Source organism: Oncorhynchus keta, chromosome 35 (assembly GCF_023373465.1).
Source record: "Oncorhynchus keta strain PuntledgeMale-10-30-2019 chromosome 35, Oket_V2, whole genome shotgun sequence".
In the NCBI taxonomy this organism is placed as follows: Eukaryota; Metazoa; Chordata; class Actinopteri; order Salmoniformes; family Salmonidae; genus Oncorhynchus; species Oncorhynchus keta.
Window position 1 is genome coordinate 33,874,284 of NC_068455.1, and position 24,482 is coordinate 33,898,765.

Consider the following 24,482-nt stretch of genomic DNA (forward strand, 5'->3'; position numbering starts at 1 on the left):
CAGAGGACATTTCTCCAAAATGTACAATCTTTGTCCCCATGTGCAGTTGAAAACCGTAGTCTGGCTTTTTTATGGCAGTTTTAGAGCAGTGGCTTCTTCCTTGCTGAGCGACCTTTCAGGTTATGTCGATATAGGACTTGTTTTACTGTGAATATATATACTTTAGTACCTGTTTCCTCCAGCATCTTCACAAGGTCCTTTGCTGTTGTTTTGGGATTGATTTGCACTTTTTGCACCAAAGTACATTCATCTCTAGGAGACAGAACGCGTCTCCTTCCTGAGCCGTATGACGGCTGCGTGGTCCCATGGTGTTTATACTGGCGTACTATTGTTTATACAGATGAACGTGCTACCTTCAGGAATTTGGAAATTGCTCCCAAGGATGAACCAGACATGTGGAGGTCAACAATTTGAGGTCTTCGCTGATTTCTTTTGATTTTCCCATGATGTCAAGCAGAGGCACTGAGTTTGAAGGTAGGCCTTGAAATACATCCACAGGTACACCTCCAATTGACTCCAATGATGTCAATTAGCCTATCAGAAGCTTCTAAAGCCATGACATCATTCAATAAATTTGTGGAGTGGTTGAAAAATGTGTTTAATGACTCCAACCTAAGTGTATGTAAACTTCCGACTTCAATTGTATGTCATAAAGGACAAGGAAAGAAACTCCAGACTGAGAAAATTTGCAAGAAAATAATTTATTCCTTGTTAACCTCAGAGCGCAGCCAAGGTCAGACCCGGGGAGAAACAGAGCAGTGACTGCGGGTGGGCATAGAAAACAAAAACATTTTATACTTTCAACATCAGTTGAGCCAATGACATACGTAGCACTGAGCAAAACATTTTCCATATACAGTTGGTCATAACCACACACACAAAATCACCATTTCAGATGACTGCAAAACCACATCAGACTCAAGCTAGTCCTCCCTGCAGGATATAACAATACCAAAAAGAGGAGTAAGGAAACAACTGTAGACGGTTCTTAACACCCATAGCCCAGGCAGTTGCCAATACTGTAACATTCACAAAAATAAAGTCCCTTACTTTCAACTACGTAAACAGTCTACTACAAACAGGTGAGCATTTTCCCACCTGCTTGACATACTTCAGACAAGTCAGTAAGAGGACGTTTGTCAAACACGTCAGCCAATGTATTTGCAGTACATTCCTGGATAGCACATATTACTAGAAAACAAGCAATCCATTCTTGGCACATGGGCTGAAGTTGAGTATTCAGGAATAAAAAGGAGCCAGATGAAGAATTTTCTATGCAAAATTCAGTGGAAATAAATTGTCTCGTTTGGCATTTCCAGAGTCTCGTTTCTTGTACACATTGCACAAAATCAATCAGTTTTCCCTGTCAAACAGGTTTTTTCTCAACAGTGCAAATGAAGTCAAATCAATAAAAAAACATACGTAGGGACAATAGTTCAACCAACAGAACAAGAGTTTACAGCAGAGAGATGTGTTATAGTTGGATGCAGGGGAGAGGCCATGCTGGGAGCCTGGGACCTGTTTGCAGTAGACTTCGTAGTGGCTAACATTACCATATCAACACACTATAAAGGAGTAACATGACCATGCTAGAACAGACAAAATGGCCATATCGTCAGAACTGTTGAGCAAGTAGATGGGCTATCTGTTCTGAACCTAAGGTGAGGGTCCAGGTTAGGGGTAAAATTGTATTTGTGGTTGGAACGCCCTGCAATTCAGTCCTTTCTGGCATAGCCAGATATTGACTCCCACCACTGAGGCCTTGTCTCAAGGCACTGTGATCATGACAATTTGTGAGAGACTATTCTGGGTTTAGAGAGGCATATTATACATGAACTTCGCAATACTGTCTTTGCTTAACACTCTTTTCGACAGGATCATGGAAATTAGGGGGCTTTGAGGGAAATAAATGTAATTTTGCAGTTGATACTCAACATTTAGGGGTTGTTGTGGATCGTTTACTTTGACATCTCGTTATTGAAACAAATAACGTCTTGGTACAGCTCTGTTCTCATCTCAAAGTGATTTTCCTAACTTTTTGTGAAAGAAGTGAAAAAGGAGAGACCACACAATCCACTTTCTAACATTTAAAAAAAACAATACCACAAAACCCAAGAACAGCCAATGGAAGTTTCAATTTGGTCTCTGATATTCACAACTGAAAAATAATAATTGACAAAACAGGGCTAGAGTCCATGCCAATGTTGCACTACAGTCCTCTGGGCATACTGATGGTACCTTCTTACCTTAAAAATGAACTGATATCTGTTCTCAGCGATCAGAATTTATTACATAGAAATAAGGGTGAGCACTCCTGCTACCAGAGATCCACATCCCAGCTCTAAAATAAATGAAATCGACACCAATTACCCAATCCCAAGGCCAGAGACCAAGTAACTGGTAGCAGGTGGAGTAGATGGGGAGGGGAGGGGGCTGAAACGCCCTAGATAAGATCCACGCCCAATTCTGAGGTTTCACTAGACATTTACAAGCAGAAACACAACTGGGAATTCCTAGTCGACATGAATGTCCCATAGACCTTTTTTTGTTTTAACTACAACAAATACAGTCACAATACAACATCCTTCAGACCCCCCCCCCAAAAAAATAATAATAAAGTTCTCAGCCGCAGACATGACAAGCAGATCTGTAGGTGGGCTTGAAAAAACCAAACAAGAGGATGGAAGGAGCGTTCACTTTTTGAGGGGCTGGTAGACAGAGGCGTTGGGGTCCAGGCCGGAAGGACTGGTGTCCATAAACTTGGAAGAGTAGTGGGGGGCCACAGGAGTCATGTTGCTGCTGTCAGCAGTGTAGGAGATGCTGGGCATGACAGCCATCACCTCAGCTATCTTCTGCTTCAGGTCCTTGATCTCCTGGTCCTTCTGCAGGATCTGACCTAGGAGACAGACACACCCAGCAAGAAACTTTCAGATTAGACATTCATAATGTCGAGCAATCTATTCTACATCAATCACATTTAGTAGGAGGTAGGTGGGACTGAGGCAGTATTGCAAAGGTGCTGGACCCAGGCTGAACACGGACCTTGTGCGATCTCCAGCTGTCTCTTAGCGTCACCCAGTGCTGAGAACAGGTCCAGTTTGATGCGGGTCTCTGCAGACAGGCTGTTCTCCAGGTGCTGGGTCTTATCCTGCATGGCCGAAAGCGCTGACATCAGCACTTCCGTGTCCTTCTCATTCTCTTTATACTTGTGGAGCTCCTGAGAGAGGGGGAGAACATCAGTACAAGTGGCATTGTCTGTGTGCCAGTGTACAGCAGGTGTGAATGAGTTAACATTTTGCGTTACTTTAACCAAAACTGATGTTGACGTCAAAAGGCCGCCAACAAAACATACCCAAGTCTTAACTGAACAATGATCCTCACCTGTACTTTCATCTCCAGCTCTCTGATCTGGTCTTCTTTGAGCTTGATATCCATGGTCAGCTTCTTACACTCAGTCTCCAGTTCCGTGATCCGCCTCCTCAGCGTATCTGTGCACTCCCCCCTGTGGAGCAGACAGAGAGAGGGATCACACCTATACTAACGGCAGGGAATAGCTTGAAACTGGCTAACAACAACTGATAGCAGATTATTTATGGGGAACTATTACCTGGATGCTGCTGCTAGTGCGACGGCTCTAGCTGTGGTGGCCTCTTCCAGCTTTTTGCGTTTCTTCTCGTCTGAAAGCTGTTTCTCTGCATTGGTGCGGGCCTCCTGCTCAACCTTCAGCCTCTTCTCCAGTTGGCCCACAGCCTGTTTGTCCTTCTGCTTGGCCTGGACAGCGTTATGGAGCCTGCATACACACAGCAGCCACAGACCAAATGAGCTAGTGGGACTCCATCCCACCCCAAGGATGTGTGTGTGTGAGAACAATAGTACTAAAAGCTAGCCATGTTCAAGAGTGTAAGTAACCACTGAGTCTATGCATTGTGGAGTATGGTCAGTTAGATGACAGGTTGGCTGGTCAGTTGGGTAACCAAGCCAACAGTCCAACCATTTCACAGTACTTCAGTAATCCTTAGACTAACATAATCCAACAGAGCCTTGTGCTCCAGTCTCTACCAACAGACAGAATGAATGAGTGAGTGAATTCAGGCTCTGATGAGATTGAATAGGAATCAGCTGGTCATTAGGAGTAGGCTGTCACCTCCCCTTTAATTGCATCACATGATTAACTGGCCATAACAACTGGAGTTTGTGTCTGTTAAGTATATGATAACTGCCCTATTAGGGTGGTCCTCACTTACGAAGCTGTATCACATTAGTGGATACTTCACACTGCTCTCAGGGCAGGTCTGCCGGTTTTGACGAGCAGAAGTGACTTTTTGTAGCAGCTTAGGAGGTTAGGATAATGAAGGTTAAGAAAAGGGTTAGCTAAAATTATAGAATTGTCCCCGACGCAACTCGAAAATATCTAGCTACAACCAAGCAAGCCCTGACAACAGTCTTGGTTTCCACTAATGCAATTCTGCACCTAGGACACACAGGAATCCCATTTGGTCAATAATGACTTAATTGGACAATTAAAGCAGCCAGATGCCTAAGTGCTCCCTCTGCTCCAGTCTGGACTGCTGTGATTTGAAGCCTGCCAGAGACTCAAGCTTTCACATGCATGCACTGAGACGAGCAGTAGACTGGATCCTCATCCATAACCTTCACTAATTATTTATGATTTAAGAAAATCCATCTTGTCAGTCCTCCCCCACTCCTGAATGTCTTAGCACAGAGTTATCACTAAATTTCAAACTAGCTCTTCCTGACCCTGGACAAAGTCATTTCGACGAGGGCATTCCAAGCTAAACCCAGTGTTTTTAGCCTCTTGAGCTTACATGAAAAAAGCTGTATGATAACCCTTATGACCTTCGGTCCCAGCTAGTTTTTCCTGACTACGTGACCCGACAAGAAAAAGCTCCTGATCCTAGTCCCAGCAGGTGATCAGATCCAGTCATGTATGACCTTTGACCTGTGCCACTCACTTGTTCTGCAGCAGCTCATTCTCTTGTCGCAGCTGGCCCAGCTCAGAGCGTATGGAGCGCTCAGCGCTGCTCAGGGAGCCGATCTGACTGCGCAAGTCCTGCTCCACCTGTCTGCTGGCCTGCAGGTCCGCCTTCAGCTTCTTCACATCCTGCTCCAGCCTGCAGGGTTTGTTTGAAGGTACAAGGAAATAAATGGAGAAAGAAGGGATGATGAGGAAGAGAAGCAGAGGGGAAAGGGAGGAATAAGATGTACTTTATTCGTGCATATGAGATGGAAATTTCTCTTCTGCTTTCCCCTCTGACACACACACACACACACACACACACACACACACACACACACACACACACACACACACACACACACACACACACACACACACACACACACACACACACACACACACACACACACACACACACACACACACACACACACACACTTACTGAAGAGCTCAGTGACTTTCAACATGGAACAGTCATAGGATGCCACCTTTCTCTCACCTCGACGCTACTGCCACCCGGGACATGTTTCTGCATAGTGCATACAGTAGCTTTGTATCATCCACAGTTCCTTTATTTCTCCAGTCTTTGGTAAAAAGGTTTACCTTGGTTTCGTCTGCTGTTTCAGTAGGGCAATCTTTGTACTTCTTAGCTAATTTCTAACCTGTCTTATGTTCTGCTGCTGCTGAATGGTTTGCATTTTGCTATAGCCTGTTATTCTGCTGTCAAAGCCCCCTGCTGATGGTAGATTGTGCCTGTTGGCCATTTCACTGACAGATGTTTTAGGGTTTCGGTCAATTGTCAGTTGTTTTCCTTGGCCAATCAGATCGTTGCCGATTGATTGTCACTGCTGGTTTCTCTTTTTCAATATGTTCCAAATTGTTGTTTTAACTGTAACTGTTTTCTTTACTACGGTTCTTGCTTTAAGTTCTCACTTCAAAATTGCTTGCTTTTCTTTAACCTACAGTTCTTTGGTCGGTTTACTTTTTCCTTTGGAGTCAGAAGTTCTTTAAACAAAGGCTAAAAATACTAGAAATCCACAGATTTGTTATCATTATGAGTGTACAATCAATGCAAAAAGCAACATCTGACCAATAAGAAACGTGCTAGCCAAGTGTCTATTCAGCCATATTTGGATACAACAAAAACACAGTGTACCAATAATGTAAGCCAGGGAATCCACTCGTCAGAGTGTGGCAAATGCAGGGTACATATGAATGTGTATTACCCTGAACACCATGACAACTTGCCACACCAAATTTGACTTTCTTCTCACATTCTATACCCAGCTGAACAACTACAGACACAAAACAGGCTGACACAGCCATCTTAAACTCAAGGTTCTCCTTTTCAGTCAGCATCATTTTGTGGCAAACATATATTTTAACAGTCCAAGTTTCTCACACCCCAGCCCACACAGTGGAAACAGCTCTACTTAACACCTATCTATCTGGAGCCTGGGTTAGTTTGAGGTGTCAGGGACTGGCTCCACACTCACATAACATCTGGTAAGGGGAAGCATCCCATGCAGCCATCATGTATCAGCAAGTTACTAATACTTTGAGAATATGAGAACTGACATCCAGGTGTGACATTCAACATGCTTTGGCTAGACGAACCAAACGAGTGTCCTCGCATACTCCCTTAAAAAGTCTTTCACTTGAAAAACACCAATAGTAAAATAGTATTTTTCAAGTGAAAACATCTGCATGAAAACGAATGAATTAGTCTCTCATTGAACACTTCATTGAAGAATCCCTACTGTTGACCAATCACCGACGAAGGGGCGTAGAATTTGGCTACCAACTTTAGATTGCCTTGATTTAAAAATGGCATGTGCACGAACAACCGAAAAAAACCTTGCCGAAGACCAAAACGTCATAATATATGCATGAACTGTTCCGGCTGGGAAGCACGTGGACGCCTTAATGAGTGAGCGTGTGTGTGTGTGAGTGGCCTCAAGCAAGCACAGCTGTTTGTGTTTGGATGATGTGTTCTCTCTACTGTACTAGTGCCGTAGACTTCTCTAATGGGTGCGTGTTAAACTCGCTTTACCAGGTAAGTGTGCTGTACATACTGTGCTATGTATATAATATGCTCTTATCATAAGAGCACCTTCAGCCAGCTCAGCCAGATGTATACAGTATGTGCATCTGCATATAAGTGCTCTTACCGTACGAGCGCCTCAGGCTTGCTCAGCTGATTGTTGGGGATGCAGTTGTCTGTTGAGTCCCTGTGGGAGCCCGCTGCTGGACCCTTCCCCACTGCACACTTCTGCTTCTTCCCAGAGGAAGAGGAGGAAGGGGCGGACAAGGGGACGCTGCCGTTGGTGGCGCTGTGTCCGCGGGGCGAGGAGTTAATTGCGGTGTTGCCACTAGCGTTCTTGAAGTTTTTCGAGGAGGAGGATGAGGAGGAGGAGCAGGAGGAAGAGGAGTTCTCATCCTTCAGTAGCAGGTTCTCTGTGCTGCCCACCAGTTCTGTGGTCAGTCTCTTGTTGTTCATATGGTTCTCCATGTACTCCATCTCCTGGAGTTTAGAGTCTACCGATGACGGCAGGATGCTATTGTGTTGCTTCTTGGCCTCGCGGCCCTCTTTCCCTTTTTCTCTGTACTCCAGCTCCGGTAGCGGTGCTGGCGTCTTTTTACCGACAAGTGCCCCATTCTGTGAGACTGGGGCGGAGTCCACCTCAGATATCCCTTTAGCTGCTGCAGCTGAATTGAGGGTGAAAGTCAAAAAGGTGAGAGATTAAATACAGTTGAAGTCAGAAGTTTACATACATTTAAACTCAGTTTCACAAATCCTGACATTTAATCCTAGTAAAAATTCCCTGTCTTAGGTCAGTTTGGATCACCACTTTATTTTAAGAATGTGAAATGTCAGAATAATAGTAGAGAATGATATTTCAGATTTGATTTCTTTCATCACATTCCCAATGGGTCAGAAGTTTACATAAGCTCAATTAGTATTTGGTAGCATTGCCTTTAAAATTGGTTAACTTGGGTCAAACGTTTTGTGTAGCCTTCCACAAGCTTCCCACAATAAGTTGGCTGAATTTTGGCCCATTCCTCCTGACAGAGCTGGTGTAACTGAATCAGGTAGGCCTCTTTGCTCGCACACGCCTTTTCAGTTCTGCCCACACATTTTCTACAGGATTGAGGTCAGGGCTTTGTGATGGACACTCCAAAACCTTGACTTTGTTGTTCTTAAGCCATTTTGCCACAACTTTGGAAGTATGCTTGGGGTCATTGACCATTTGGAAGACCCATTTGCAACCAAGCTTTAACTTCCTGACTGATGTCTTGAGATGTTGCTTCAATACATCCACATAATTTTCCTCCCTCATGTCGCCATCTATTTTGTGAAGTGCACCAGTCCATCCTGCAGCAAAGCAACCCCACAACATGATGCTGCCACCCCCGTGCTTCACGGTTGGTATGGTTTGTCCCCATGTGCAGTTGCAAACCGTAGTCTGGCTTTTTAATGGCGGTTTTGGAGCAGTGGCTTCTTCCTTGCTGAGCGGCCTTTCAGGTTATGTCGATATAGGACTCGTTTTACTGTGGATGTAGATACTTTTGTACCCGTTTCCTCAAGCATCTTCACAAGGTCCTTTGCTGTTGTTCTGGGATTCATTTGCACTTTTCACACCAAAGTATGTTCATGTCTAGGAGATATAACGCTTCTCCTTCCTGAGCGGTATAACGGCTGTGTGGTCCCATAGTGTTTATACTTGCGTACTATTGTTTGTACAGATGAACCTGGTACCTTCAGGCGTTTGGAAATTGCTCCCAAGGATGAACCAGACTTGTGGAGGTCTACAATTTTTTTTCCTGAGGTCTTGGCTGATTTCTTTTGATTTTCACATGAGTTTGAAGGTAGGCCTTGAGATATATCCACAGGTACACCTCCAATTGACTCAAATTATGTCAGCCAGCCTGCCTATCAGAAGCTTTTAAAGCCATGACATAATTTTCTGGAATTTTTGGGAAAAATGACTTACTTAAAAGTAGATGTCCTAACTGACTTAACCAAAAATATAGTTTGTTAGCAAGAAATTTGTGGAGGGGTTGAAAAATGAGTTTCAATGACTCCAACCTAAGTGTACGTAAACTTCCGACTTCACCTGTACATATTTATTAGGAATCGGACAATCACTTGGATCATTACTTGAACCACATCCTTTCCTAATGGTATCTGGAGCATCTGTTGCAAGGCATGCGTGCATCTCACCTTCCTCCGCTTCCCTCTCTTGTCTCTGTAGCATCTGTTGCTCTGGGGGCAGGGCCTGTTGCAGGAGCTGCATGTAGAACTCATTCTCCTTCTGCACCTCCTTCTGCTTTCTTAAGCGCATTTTATAGCTGACGTAGCTCTTGAAGCCAAAGCCCAGCGTCACCACCGGGTAGCCAATGCTACAGAGAGATCGATCGAGAACAAAGTTCAGACAACTCATCCTGCCTGATGTATCCAAGAAACTGGTTCACAAGTTGAGACGGCGGCAGGGTAGCCTAGTGGTTAGAGCGTTGGACTAGTAACCGGAAGGTTGCAAGTTCAAACCCCCGAGCTGACAAGGTACAAATCTGTCGTTCTGCCCCTGAACAGGCAGTTAACCCACTAGGCCGTCATTGAAAATAAGAATTTGTTCTTAACTAACTTGCCTAGTTAAATAAAAGGTAAAATAAAATATATATATTTTTTTAAAGCATAGGTACTATGAAAAAAAGCCTGGAGATGAACATCACTGCCGTATGTAAAGCTAGAGGAATTACAAGCCTTGATATCCTGCATTATAATATAATAATAATATATGCCATTTAGCTGACGCTTTTATCCAAAGCGACTTACAGTCATGTGTGCATACATTCTACGTATGGGTGGTCCCGGGAATCGAACCCACTACCCTGGCGTTACAAGCGCCATGCTCTACCAACTGAGCCACAGAAGGACCGCATTACTACATTACTACATAACAGCGCGTAATACATGCCATCTAAATCCACTTAGAGGTCTTTGAGAGTACTTAGATTATAAATGGTGTGTATGACCTTACAGATCTGGGGCAGAAATATTCCGAAACCCCATCTTAGAAGATCATATTTTTCATAATTCTACACACTGAATGAAACCAGCATGTAATAGTGTTCTCTTTTTGAGCTTGGGGGATATCTAGCAGTCATTACTTGTACATTATGCCTAACAAGCAGAAATATTGTTTTCTGAAAGTCAATGGGGCAGAACAATCCCATCCCCTGCTTGGCCTGTGGGTCTAAGAAGGATTCTTCCTCACAGATAGCCTACACACAGACCTGCCTCCAGAGCTTGGACAAAAACTGGACTTAAAGGAAAATTCCACCAATCTGGCCCAGATTTCTGTATTTTGAATGCTACATATCTTGAAATCTTAATTGCTGACATGCAAAACATGTTGGGACTATATCAACAATGGACTAATGAAACAAATGCCAAAATATTGTTTTTGGGTGGAGATTTCCTTTAACAACTTACCAATGTGCAGCAAATGGGCGACACAAGTCGACATGGAAGTTCTTCAGGTCTTTGAATCGGATGGCTGCCTCGATGTACACAAATAGTATCCAAAGAGACACTGTGGGGAGACAGACCCCTCTCTCTGTGAAAGCAACAAAAAAAAAAAAGAGGTGTGAGAACAGAAAATAGACTACTGGTCATGATAATCACACAACTACATGCGTCAAGATACAGTGCCTTCAGAATATATTCACATCCCTTGACTTTTTCCATTTTTTGTTATACGTTACAGCCAGAATTGAAAATGGATTAAATTCAGAGTTTTTTTGTCACGGGCCTACACACACACACACACACACAATACCCCATGTCAAAGTGGAATAAGGTTTTATACATTTTTACAAAAATGAAACGCTGAAATGTCTTGAGTCAATAAGTATTCAACCCCTTTGTTATGGGAAGCCTAAATAAGTTCAGGAGTAAAAAAAAAACAGAAGTTACATGGACAAACTGCAATAATAGTGTTTTTCATGATTATTGAATGACCTCATCTCTGCTGCTCTGTACCCCACACATACAGATAATTGTAAGGTCCCTCAGTCAGGCAGTGAATTTCAAACAAAGACCAGGGAGGTTCTCCCAATGCCTAGCAAATTAGGGCACCTATTGGTGCAGACAATGAATATCCCTTTGAGCATGGTGAAGTTAACACTTTGGATGCTGTATCGATACACACGTTCACTACAAAGATACAGCTGTCCTTTCTAACTCAGTTGCCGGAGAGACGGGAAACCGCTCAGGAATTTCACCATGAGGACAATGGTGACTTTAAAACAGTTAGAGTTTAATGGCTGTGATAGGAGAAAACTGAGGATGGATGAACAACATTGTAGTTACTCCACAATACTAACTAATTGACAGAGTGATTGTTAAGGAAAGCACATTGAAAACATGGTTCAAGTCTGCTTTCCAACAGACACTGGGAGATGAATTCACCTTTCAGCAGGACAATAACCTAAAACACAAGGCCAAATCTACACTGAAGTTGCTTACCAAGAAGACAGTCAATGTTCCTGAATGGTTGAGTTACAGTTTTGACCTAAATCTGCTTGAAAATCTATTGCTAGACCTGATAATGGTTGTCTATTAATGATTAATAACCAATTAGACAGAGCTTGAAGAATTTGGCAGATTTGGCAAATGTAGCACAAACCAGTTGTGGAAAGCGCTTCGAGTCTTACCCAGAAAGACTCACAGTTGTATTTGCTGCCAAAGGTGATTCTAACATGGGGGTTGAATAATTATCTAATCAAGATACAGCTATCAGCGTTTTATTTAGCATCCATTTTTTTTTAACAAAATGTCCACTTTGACAGAGTATTTTGTGTAGATCATTGACAAAAAAATGAAAATTACATACATTTTAATCCCACTTTGTAACAACAAAATGTGGGAAAAGTCAAGGAGTGTGAATACTTTCTGAAGGCACGGTACATGGTCAAGATAACCACATGTCCACATGAAAAATATCCATGCAGACCTAGTTCCTCCAAACATGAAACAAGGTTTTACATTGTGGTCAGCAAAGCAGCCTCCCACAAGAACACAAACATCACAACAGAAACAGGGTAGATCAGCTTTTGAGTGACAAGTACAAAGTGAGACAGACACACACACACACAACCACAAAAGGACAGCTTTTCAGTGAGGCATACAAAAAAAACAAAGAGCTCTCCAGAGCTAACATGACTCAATGTGTGATTGTTGGCTGAGACAGCAAGCCAGCCCCCTTCACCATGTCTGATCCCTCATAGTACGTTCAAACAACCCACTGGCTTTATGGAAAAGTCCCGGGCCAACTATAATTACATCAGCAGCAGGACAAACAGAATCAGTGGATAGAGAATAGATAACCCCTGTCCATTGTCTCCTGGGCAGAAATAACCACAGGCACATTCACCAACACAGGGTAGTGAATAATGAATGTATATTAAAGATGCACTATGCAGAAATCGCTTCACTATTTCATGGCTGTAAAAATTCTAATAGTTCACCTAATTTCAATTGATGTGACAAAAAGGCAAGTATAGTGTAGAGAATCATTGTACCAACTAAACCGCTGTGAAATATATTTTCAATAACCAAAAATATTGTATTTAATAAGACAAAATAAACTCAACTTAAAAACGAGAAGTATTGAAATGGCACACAAAGAACAGATTTGCAGCTTCTTCAATGAGAATGACATGCATAACACACATTTCTATGTGAATTTGGTGGGTCGCCCAAAAAGTTACATATTGCAGCTTTAATACTCAAATGACAAAATAATGTATTATTTCTCATTTATGCGTTAAGATTAAAATGTCAAATATGTCATTAATCCTTCCTCCAAATGACCCTTCTATGGATAACATTGTGGAAAACCCCAAATCATGGTATTTTTTCGTTCTTGAAGAGTCACCCTCCTGTGAAACTCCTGTCACCAGTCCCATTTCTTTACAGCTAGGCTTAAATAGTGCAATACAGGGATAACATCGAGGTTGGTGGCACCTTAATTGGGGAGGATGGGCTCGTGTTAATGGCTGGAGCGGAATGGTATCAAATATCAATCAAATCAAATGCCATTCCATTTAATCCGTTCCTCAGCAGCCTCCGCTGGATGATAACCACACACTAATTCACTGTAATCACTAAGCTATTTTCCTTGTTAAAAAGACAGGTGAATAGGAAGAGAGCTTACCTGTATGCCACACGTACTGCACCCACACGTAGGTACTGGCAGCAAAGAACAGCCATTGTACAGGGATGAAGAGCAGGCATATGATGTCGGAGGTAAACGCCACACACACAAAGAACACTGAAAACGCCTGGAAGAATGGAGACACGAGTGGGGTTAGTAGGAGCTCTGCAAAAAGGCAGAAAAACACATCGCTCCAAACAACCAGAGAGATGTGGGTCACATATTCTCCACATCACAATTTGTAATTGTGTGATGATTAAATTGGCAATTAAATGCAACAACATATCTGCAAAAGACATCAAAGCCCAATCAATGACTTAGTAGAGTCACCTCTAGAGAATTGGAGGGGAATAACATTATGTAAATGCTTTGAAAACATAGCCGCACTAGTCCAGGACTCAGATCTTGTTCTGCAGAGGCTCCATAGACCTACTCTCCTCGTCTATACCACAGATCGGTCAGGCCAACCCAGGACACAGCCAGACAAACTCACCAGCCCCTGGTATCTGAAGGAGTCGTACACACTTCTGATGAACAGCCAGAAGGGCCACAGGTACTCAAACCTGAACTCGAGCACAAAGTCTGCCAGTAGCACCAGTGCCCACACCACCAGGAACTTCAGGTACAGGAAGGTACTGGAGAAGAAAGAAATGTATGAGTTTTAACATGTCCAATGCCACAACCAGCCACAGACTGTTCTCTATGCTACTGTCAGGCAACCGGTACCAGAGCATCAGGACTTGGACCAACAGGCTCAGAGACAGCATCCATCTCCAAGCAATTAAGACTTAGCTAATCAATAGCAACTCAGACTGTATGGACTATTTGCATTGACTACCTGCACTCAAAAAGTCCACACACACACAACTTAGTATTATGCATCCTGATGCCGAGTCACTTTACACATCTACCTCTAATACCACATATCCCTTCACATTGATATGATAATGCTACTCCTTGTACAGTGTCTTGCGAAAGTATTCGGCCCCCTTGAACTTTGCGACCTTTTGCCACATTTCAGGCTTCAAACAAAGATATAAAACTGTATTTTTTTGTGAAGAATCAACAACAAGTGGGACACAATCATGAAGTGGAACGACATTTATTGGATATTTCAAACTTTTTTAACAAATCAAAAATTGAAAAATTGGGCGTGCAAAATTATTCAGCCCCCTTAAGTTAATACTTTGTAGCGCCACCTTTTGCTGCGATTACAGCTGTAAGTCGCTTGGGGTATGTCTCTATCAGTTTTGCACGAGAGACTGAAATTCTTTCCCATTCCTCCTTGCAAAACAGCTCGAGCTCAGTGAGGTTGGATGGAGAGCATTTGTGAACAGCAGTTTTCAGTTCTTTCCACAGATTCTCGATTGGATTCAGGTCTGGACTTTGACTTGGCCATTCTAACACCTGGATATGTTTATTTTTGAACCATTCCATTGTAGATTTTGCTTTATGTTTTGGATCATTGTCTTGTTGGAAGACAAATCTCAGTCCCAGTCTCAGGTCTTTTGCAGACTCCATCAGGTTCTCTTCCAGAATGGTCCTGTATTTGGCTCCATCCATCTTCCCATCAATTTTAACCATCTTCCCTGTCCCTGCTGAAGAAAAGCAGGCCCAAACCATGATGCTGCCACCACCATGTTTGACAGTGGGGATGGTGTGTTCAGGGTGATGGGCTGTGTTGCTTTTACGCCAAACATAACGTTTTGCATTGTTGCCAAAAAGTTCCATTTTGGTTTCATCTGACCAGAGCTCCTTCTTCCACATGTTTGGTGTGTCTCCCAGGTGGCTTGTGGCAAACTTTAAACAACACTTTTTATGGATATCTTTAAGAAATTGCTTTCTTCTTGCCACTCTTCCATAAAGGCCAGATTTGTGCAATATATACGACTGGTTGTTGTCCTATGGACAGAGTCTCCCACCTCAGCTGTAGATCTCTGCAGTTCATCCAGAGTGATCATGGGCCTCTTGGCTGCATCTCTGATCAGTCTTCTCCTTGTATGAGCTGAAAGTTTAGAGGGACGGCCAGGTCTTGGTAGATTTGCAGTGGTCTGATACTTCTTCCATTTCAATATTATCGCTTGCACAGTGCTCCTTGGGATGTTTAAAGCTTGGGAAATATTTTTGTATCCAAATCCAGCTTTAAACTTCTTCACAACAGTATCTTGGACCTGCCTGGTGTGTTCCTTGTTCTTCATGATGCTCTCTGCGCTTTTAACGGACCTCTGAGACTATCACAGTGCAGGTGCATTTATACGGAGACTTGATTACACACAGGTGGATTGTATTTATTATCATTAGTCATTTAGGTTAACATTGGATCATTCAGAGATCCTCACTGAACTTCTGGAGAGAGTTTGCTGCACTGAAAGTAAAGGGGCTGAATAATTTTGCACGCCCAATTTTTCAGTTTTTGATTTGTTAAAAAAAGTTTGAAATATCCAATAAATGTCGTTCCACTTCATGATTGTGTCCCACTTGTTGTTGATTCTTCACAAAAAAATACAGTTTTATATCTTTATGTTTGAAGCCTGAAATGTGGCAAAAGGTCGCAAAGTTCAAGGGGGCCGAATACTTTCGCAAGGCACTGTATATACAGTATAGCTTCATTCTTGTGTCTTTTATAGGCCTGACTCCATTTAGTCAACTGGTCGATTGTTTGGTCGACAAAGAATTCTTTAGGTCGAGCAGTATCCCACCCCCATAAAAAAAATGTCCATGGTGTACAAGACACCTGTCGGATTAAAGACGGTCTGAGGGGACTAATCCATTGTGGAGGCCGTGGGGTTGGCACAGTCCATCGCTCACTTAATATTAGGGCAAATTTGGGCCAAATTAGAGTTGGCTCAAATGGAATTCTCAAATTCTAGCTGGATCAAGGGAAACCCGGGCCAACGCTGCCCAGTTTCACAACTGGTGCCAGCTCAATTAGAATTTGGGGTGGTGACGCAGTTACTATGCAACCATCAAGCTGACCATTGGTGGATTTTTTATTTATTTAACCTTCATTCAACCAGGTAGGCAAGTTGAGAACAAGTTCTCATTTACAATTGCGACCTGGCCAAGATAAATCAAACCAGTTTGACACATACAACACAAAGTCACATGGAGTAAAACAAACATACAGTCAATAATACAGTAGAAAAATAAGTCTATATACAATGTGAACTAGTGAGGTGAGATAAGGGAGGTAAAAGCAAAAAAAAGGCCATGGTGGTGAAGTAAATACAATATTTTTTATTTTTATTTTTTTATTTCACCTTTATTTAACCAGGTAGGCTAGTTGAGAACAAGTTCTCATTTGCAACTGCGACCTGGCCAAGATAAAGCATAGCAGTGTGAACAGACAACACAGAGTTACACATGGAGTAAACAATTAGCAAGTCAATAACACAGTAGAAAAAATGGGCAGTCTATATACAATGTGTGCAAAAGGCATGAGGAGGTAGGCGAATAATACAATTTTGCAGATTAACACTGGAGTGATATATATATATATATATATATATATATATATATATATATATATATATATATAGCAAGTATAGCAAGTAAAACATTGGAATGGTTGATTTGCAGTGGAAGAATGTGCAAAGTAGAGATAGAAATAATGGGGTGCAAAGGAGCTAAATAAATAAATAAATAAATACAGTAGGTAAAGAGGTAGTTTTTTGGGCTAAATTATAGATGGCTATGTACAGGTGCAGTAATCTGAGCTTCTCTGACAGCTGGTGCTTAAAGCTAGTGAGGTAGATAAGTGTTTCCAGTTTCAGAGATTTTTGTAGAACATTCAAGTCATTGGCAGCAGAGAACTGGATGGAGAGGCGGCCAAAAGGAAGAATTGGTTTTGGGGGTGACCAGTGAGATATACCTGCTGGAGCGCGTACTACAGGTGGGTGCTGCTATGGTGACCAGCAAGCTGAGATAAGGGGGGACTTTCCCTAGCAGGGTCTTGTAGATGACCTGGAGCCAGTGGGTTTGGCGACGAGTATGAAGCGAGGGCCAGCCAACGAGAGCGTACAGGTCGCTAACACAACGTTAGCTAGCTTGTCTGGGCTTGTTACTGTTAGCTAACAAATGGACAAGCAGTACTGCATTAGTCAGACATAACACAAATTACTACCATAGCTGGATCCTTCGTTCCTTTTTGTACTACACAATACCAACTTTTATGAGAAGTCAGCCCTCGAATGCTAACTACCCACCTACCGTTAGCTAGCAAATCAGAGTTGAAACAAGCTAGCTAGCTAGCTAGCTAACGTGAGCCAGCAGAAATTTCAGCTGGCCAGTCCATATTGAAAGCTAGATCATATCAAACTTGTCTGGTTTGCTTGGTCAGCTCGCTAATAGCTAATGCCATGGTAAGCAAGGTAGGAATTAAGCTAGCTAGCCTGTTATGCTAGCAGTGATGCTACCCGTTTAGCTAGCTAACGTCAGCAAGCTAAATACATGGCTCTGAGTCTGGCTGGCACTGGCAGGACTATGGGACGAAATAAATTCAACATCTTGATAGCTAGCAACATTGGCGAGGCCAGCTGCAGTCACATATTGGCTACCTAGCATAATTTCTCATTTCTGGGGGAAGTGGGAATTCAATTTGAGCTAGCCCACCAAGGCCAGCCCAACCTGGGTTGACTTCAAAGTGCCAATGGAAACAGGGCTTAAGACATGTGCTACTGAAATTGTATATGGTTACATTACATAAGAACAAAACGGTGCAACACAAATTAAAATATTTTAAACTCAGCAAAAAAAGAAACGTCTCACTGTCAACTGTGTTAAAATCAAAAGTAACAGTCAATGCAGCTGGTGGCCACACCAGATACTAAGTACTGCAGTGCATCTCCTCCTCATGGACTGCAACAGATTTGCCAGGTCTTGCTGTGAGATGTTACCCCACTCTTCCGCCAAGGCACCTGCAAGTTCCCAGACATTTCTGGGGGATATGGCCCTAGCCATCACCCTCCGATCCAACAGGTCCCTGACATGCTCAATGGGATAGAGATCCGAGCTCTTCCCTGGCCATGGCAGAACACGGACATTCCTGGCTTGCAGGAAATCATGCACAGAACGAGCAGTATGGCTGGTGGCATTGTCATGCTGGAGGGTCATGTCAGGATGAGCCTGCAGGAAGGGTACCACATAAGGGAATGACATCCTCCTTCCTGTAACACATAGCATTGAGATTGCAGGCAATGACAACAAGCTCAGTCCAATGATGCTGTGACACACTGCCACAGACCATGACGGACCCTCCACCTCCAAATCAATTCCGCTCCAGAGTACAGGCCTGGGTGTAACGCTCATTCCTTAGACCATAAATGCAAATCCAACCATCACCCCTGGTGAGACAAAACAGCTACTCGTCAGTGAAGAACACTTTTTGCTAGTCCTGTCTGGTCCAGCGACGGTGGGTTTGTGCCCATAGGTGACATTGTTGCCGGTGATGTCTGGTGAGGACCTGCCTTACAACAGGCCTGCAAGCCCTCAGTCCAGCCTCTCTCAGCCTATAGCGGACAGTCTGAGCACTGATGGAGGGATTGTGCGTTCCCGGTGTAACTCAGGCAGTTGTTGTTGCCATTCTGTACCTGTTCCGCAGGTGTGATGTTGATGTACCGATCCTGTGCAGGTGCTGTTACACGTGATCTGCCACGGCGAGGACAATCAGCAGTCCGTCCTGTCTCCCTGTAGCGCTGCCTTAGGCGTCTCACAGTACGGATTGCAATTTATTTCCCTGGCCACATCTGCCGTCCTCATGCCTCCTTGCAGCATGCCTAAAGCAAGTTCACGCAGATGAGCAGGGACCATGGGCATCTTTTTGGTGTTTTTCCAGAGTCAGTGTAAAGGCCCGTTTTGTGTCCTAAGCTTTCATAACTGACCTTAATTACCATCTTAAGCTGTTAGTGTCTTAACGACCATTCCACAGGTGCATGTTCATTAATTGTTTATGGTTCATTGAACAAACATGGGAAACAGTGTTTAAACCCTTTACGGTGAAGATCTGTGAAGTTATTTGGATTTTTATGAATTATCTTTGAAAGAGGGTCCTGAAAAAGGGACGTTTCTTTTTTTGCTGAGTTTATAACAAATGCGCTTTCTCCCGCATTAGTTAGTGGTCACTGTCCGCTGTTCTGAAACATTGTGCTGTTGAATTGCCGCCTTTTAATAAACCATGTTGCTATCTGCATAAAAGCCATGTTATGTTACCCAGCATATTGGTGTTGCGAACAATTTGGAGGCAGCAGTGGAGTTACGAGATGAGAAAAACAGCCCTTGCCTTCAATGTCTGAGAAACGTGATGAGAGAGGAAACCAACTTAAATTAGGTCTGTAATCAACAGCCTAACTGTTAAATGTACCTGGATTTATTTATTTATTGAGGTCAGAAGTTAACATAAACAGAGTTTAAATGTATTTGGCTATGGTGTTTCTCAATTCCTGACATTTAATCCTAGTAAAAAATTCGCTGTTTTAAGTCAGTTAGGATCACCACTTTATTTTAAGAATGTGAAATGTCAAAATAATAGTAGAAATAATTATTTATTTCAGCTTTTATTTCTTTAATCACATTCCCAGTGGGTCAGAAGTTTACATACACTGAATTAGTATTTGGTAGCATTGCCTTTAAATTGTTTAACTTGGGTCAAACATTTTGGGTAGCCTTCTACATGCTTCCCACAATAAGTTGGCTGAATTTTGGCCCATTCCTCCTGACAGAGCTGGTGTAACAGAGTCAGGTTTGTAGGCCTCTTGACTTGTACACATTTTTTCAGTTCTGCCCACACATTTTCTACAGGATTGAGGTCAGGGCTTTGTGATGGCCACTCCAATAGCTTGACTTTGTTGTCCTTAAGCCATTTTGCCACAACTTTGGAAGTATTCTTGGGGTCCATGTCCATTTGGAACACACATTTGCGACCAAGCTTTAACTTCCTGACTGATGTCTTGATGTTGCTTCAATATATCCACAAAAATGTCCAACCTCATGATGACATCTATTTTGAAGTGCACCAGTCCCTCCTACAGCAAAGCACCCCGCAACATGATGCTGCCACCGGCGTGCTTCATGGTTGGGATGGTGTTCTTCGGCTTGCAAGCCTCCCCCTTTTTCCTCCAAACATAACGATGGTCATTATGGCAAAACAGTTCTATTTGTTTTCCATCAGACCAGAGGACATTTCTCCAAAAAGTACAATCTTTGTCCCCATGTGCAGTTGCAAGCCGTAGTCTGGCTTTTTAATGGCGGTTTTGGAGCAGTGGCTTCTTCCTTGCTGAGCGGCCTTTCAGGTTATGTCGATATAGGACTCGTTCTACTGTGGATATAGATACTTTTGTACCGGTTTCCTCCAGCATCTTCACAAGGTCCTTTGATGTTGTTCTAGGATTGATTTGCACTTTTCGCACAAAAGTATGTTCATCTCTAGGAGACAGAACGTGTCTCCTTCCTGAGCGGTACGACGGCTGCGTGGTCCCATGGTGTTTATACTTGCATACTATTGTTTGTACAGATGAACGTGGTACCTTCAGGCGTTTGGAAATTGCTCCTAAGGATGAACCAGACTTGTGGAGGTCTACAATTCTTTTTCTGAGGTCTTGGCAGATATTTTGGGGATTTTCCCATGATTTCAAACAAAGAGGCACTGAGTTTGAAGGTAGGCCTTGAAATACATCCACATGTACATCTCCAATTGACTCAAATGATGTCAATTAGCCTATCAGAAGTTTCTAAAGCCATGACATTTTCTGGAATTTTCCAAGCCGTTTAAAAGGCACAGTCTTACGTGCCCTAGGTGTATGTAAACTTCTGACCCACTGGAATTGTGAATTTTCAGTGAAATAATCAGTCTGTAAAAAATTGTTGGAAAAATTACTTGTGTCATGCACAAAGTAATGTCCTAACAGACTTGCCAAAACTATAGTTTGTGAACAAGAAATTTGTGGAATGGTTGAAAAACAATGACTCCAACCTAAGTGTATGTCAAGTCCGACTTCAACTGTGTGTGTGTGTGTGTGTGTGTATGTATGTATGTATGTATGTATGTATGTATATATATATATATATAGACACAATTCCTTGTGCATTTTGCTATTTGCCTCATGACTCCTGCATACTTTGTTGAATATAAACTTTCTTTACCCAACCGTGGGACAGACGGTTTGTTCCCACACTCGGGACTCTGACTCTCTATTTGTTGTTACACAGACTTTTGGCCTCCCATCCTATCCTATTCTAACCACCTCTCGCTGGCTTTGTATTCATGTTACCTGATGAAATTGCTGTACAATATGATCTTGTTGCTATCTGATGCACATTCAGATGTCCTATGCCATGTCTTGATCGTATTACTGTTGATGATATCTGGAAATGTACATGAACACCCTGGCCTATCTACTGTTGCTAGCCCCAATTCTGACTTGTGCTCGGATATCTGCTTCACTAATTACTGCTCTCGTAAATGCCTGGGTTTTCTGCACGTTAGAACACTAGAAGCTTATTACCTAAAATGGATACATTTAAAGTGTGGGTTCACAGCTCCAATCCAGATGTGTTGGTCTTTACTGAGACGTGGTTAATGAAGAGTGTTCAGATCTTCTAAATGGTGGAGGAGTGGCAATCTTTACCAAGGATCACCTTCAGTGCTCGGTTGTCTCCATCAAGTCTGTCCCCAAACAATTTGATTTGCTCTTTTTAAAATGTTCAAACAGCTCTTTGATGACTATTGCTGGGTGGTATCGTCCTACATCAGCACCGGCCTGTACACTACCGGTCCTAATCTCTCTACTGGCTCCTCACACCAAGTCTGAATTTGTCCTGCTAGGTGACCTAAACTGGGACATGCTTAAAACCACCTGACCAAGTCCTAAAGCAATGGAACTATTTTTCAGATTATTACCAATCCCACAAGGATGACTCCAAACACCCAGAAAAGGCTACTCTCCTCTGTGTTATTCTCACAAATAATTCTAATAGGTATCAGTCTGGTGTTTTCTGTAATGACCTTAGTGATCACTGTTTTACAGTCTGTGTTCGTAATGGCTGCTCAATGAAACAACCTGTCCTGATTTGTCATAGACGCTTGCTAAAAAACTTTAATGAGCAAGCCTTCCTTCATGAACTAGCCTCTGTAAAATGGTATAGAATCAGCTTGATCCCCTCTGTCCAAGACGCTTGTACCTTCTTTTTAAAATATTTTCCGTGGTATTGTTAAAAAAAAAATTCATAAAGAAAATGAGAACTAAAAAAACGGTTCAGCCCCTGGAACGACCGTGATCTTGCAGAGTTACTCCACCTCAAGAATTGCATTTGGCGAAAGGCTCGGCACGCGCATGCTCAGGCTAACTGGATCTCATTCAGGAAAATTTGAAGTGCATCAGGCTAACCGGAGGGTCAAAGTTAGTTACTTTAAGAAGCAATTCTCTCTGTGGGTCTAACCCAAATAAGTTCTGAGAAATGGTTAAAGACCTAGAGAATTAACCCTCATCCTCACAGCTGCCCATGTCCCTTAATGTTGATGTGGTTGTTACTGTCAAGAAGCACATGTCTGAGCTCTTTAAAATCACCACTTCATTAAGTCAGGATTCCTATTTGACTCAGACATGCCTCCTTGCCTGTCAAACATTTTCTCATCTATCACCCATTTGAATGATACTATCACCGATGCTCCTCCCTCTTTTTCCCCTGCCCCGCTACAAAGTTACTCCATGCAGGCAGTCACTTAAGGAGCTCCTTAAATTTGACCACAAAAAAACCATCTGGCTCAGATTGTTTAGACTTTCTTCTTTAAGGTCGCTACCCCTATCATTGCCACGCCTGTCTCTCCTTTCTGGGTAGGTTCCCATTGCTAGGAAGGCAGCCACGGTGCGTCCTTTATTTAAAGGAGGAGATCAAGCTGATCCTAACTGTTATAGGCCTATTTCTATTTTGCCCTGTTTATCGAAGGTGTTGGAAAAACTTGTCAATAATCAACTGACTGGCAATCTTGATGTCTATAGTATTCCCTCAGGTATGCAATCTGGTTTCTGCTCAGGTTATGGATCTGTCACTGCAACCTTAAAAGGTCCTCAATGATGTCACATTTCCCTTGAATTTAAAAAAAATAATAATAATTTTACCCCTTTTTATCCCCAATTTTGTGGTATCCAATTGATGTAGTAGCTACTATCTTGTCTCATCGCTACAACTCCCGTATGGGCTCGGGAGAGACGAAGGTTGAAAGTCATGCGTCCTCCGATACACAACCCAACCAAACCGCAATGCTTCTTAACACAGCGCGCATCCAACCCGGAAGCCAGCCGCACCAATGTGTCGGAGGAAACACCATGCACCTGGCAACCTTGGTTAGCGCGCACTGCGCCCGGCCTGCCACAGGAGTCACTGGTGCGCGATGAGACAAGGACATCCCTACCGACCAATCCCTCCCTAACCTGGATGACGCTAGGCCAATTGTGCGTCGCCCCACGACAGAGCATGAACCCAGGGACTCTGATGGCACAGCTGTCGCTGCAGTACAGCACCCTTAACCACTGCGCCACCCGGGAACATTCTAACATTCCAATGTTCTGCTATCTTTATTGATTTGGCCAAAGATTTTGATACGGTAGATCATTCCATTCTTGTGGACCGGCTAAGGAGTATTGATGTCTCTGAGAGGTCTTTGGGATGGTTTGCTAACTACCTCTCTCAAAGGAGTGCAGTGTATAAAGTTTTTCAAAATCTGTCTCAGCCACTACCTGTCACCAAGGGAGTACCCCAAGGCTTGATCCTATATACCACGCTCTTCTCAATTTACAACAACATAGCTCAGGCAGTAGGAAGCTCTCTCATTCATTTATATTCAGATGATACAGTCTGATATTCAGCTGGCTCCTCCCCGGATTTTGTGTTAAATGCTCTACAGTGTCCAACAAGCTTGCTCTACCCTTAACCTTGTTCTGAACACCTCCAAAACAAAAAGGTAATGTGGTTTGGGAAGAATGCCCCTCCTCCCACAGGTGTGATTACTACCTCTGAGGGTTTAGAGCTTGAGGCAGTACTTGGGAGAATGGCTAGATGGTGCACTGTCCTTCTCTAAGCACATATGAAAGTTGCAGGCTAAAGTTAAATCTATACTTGGTTTCCTCCATCATAATCGCTCCTCTTTCACCCCAGCTGCCAAACTAATCCTGATTCAGATGACCATCCTACCCATGCTAGATTATGGAGACATAATTTATAGATTGGCAGGTAAGGGTGCTCACGAGCGGCTAGATGTTCTTTACCATTCGGCCATCAGATTTGCCCAC

General features: G+C 42.9%; 1 protein-coding gene across 1 annotated transcript in view; it reads right to left on the bottom strand.

Annotated features, from left to right (window-relative positions):
• Positions 1 to 682: 682 nt before the first annotated feature.
• Positions 683 to 24,482, bottom strand: part of LOC118368403 (macoilin-2-like) — a 32,897-nt gene continuing 9,097 nt past the window's right edge. The window contains exons 2-11 of the mRNA XM_035752466.2: positions 13,694 to 13,835; positions 13,201 to 13,327; positions 10,476 to 10,599; positions 9,204 to 9,382; positions 7,150 to 7,687; positions 4,974 to 5,132; positions 3,608 to 3,790; positions 3,382 to 3,502; positions 3,043 to 3,217; positions 683 to 2,896 (exon numbers count right to left, since the gene is read on the bottom strand). Coding sequence (XP_035608359.1) covers positions 2,694 to 2,896; positions 3,043 to 3,217; positions 3,382 to 3,502; positions 3,608 to 3,790; positions 4,974 to 5,132; positions 7,150 to 7,687; positions 9,204 to 9,382; positions 10,476 to 10,599; positions 13,201 to 13,327; positions 13,694 to 13,835 — 1,951 coding nt within the window. The 3' untranslated portion in view covers positions 683 to 2,693. The remainder of the gene's footprint in view (positions 2,897 to 3,042; positions 3,218 to 3,381; positions 3,503 to 3,607; positions 3,791 to 4,973; positions 5,133 to 7,149; positions 7,688 to 9,203; positions 9,383 to 10,475; positions 10,600 to 13,200; positions 13,328 to 13,693; positions 13,836 to 24,482) is intronic.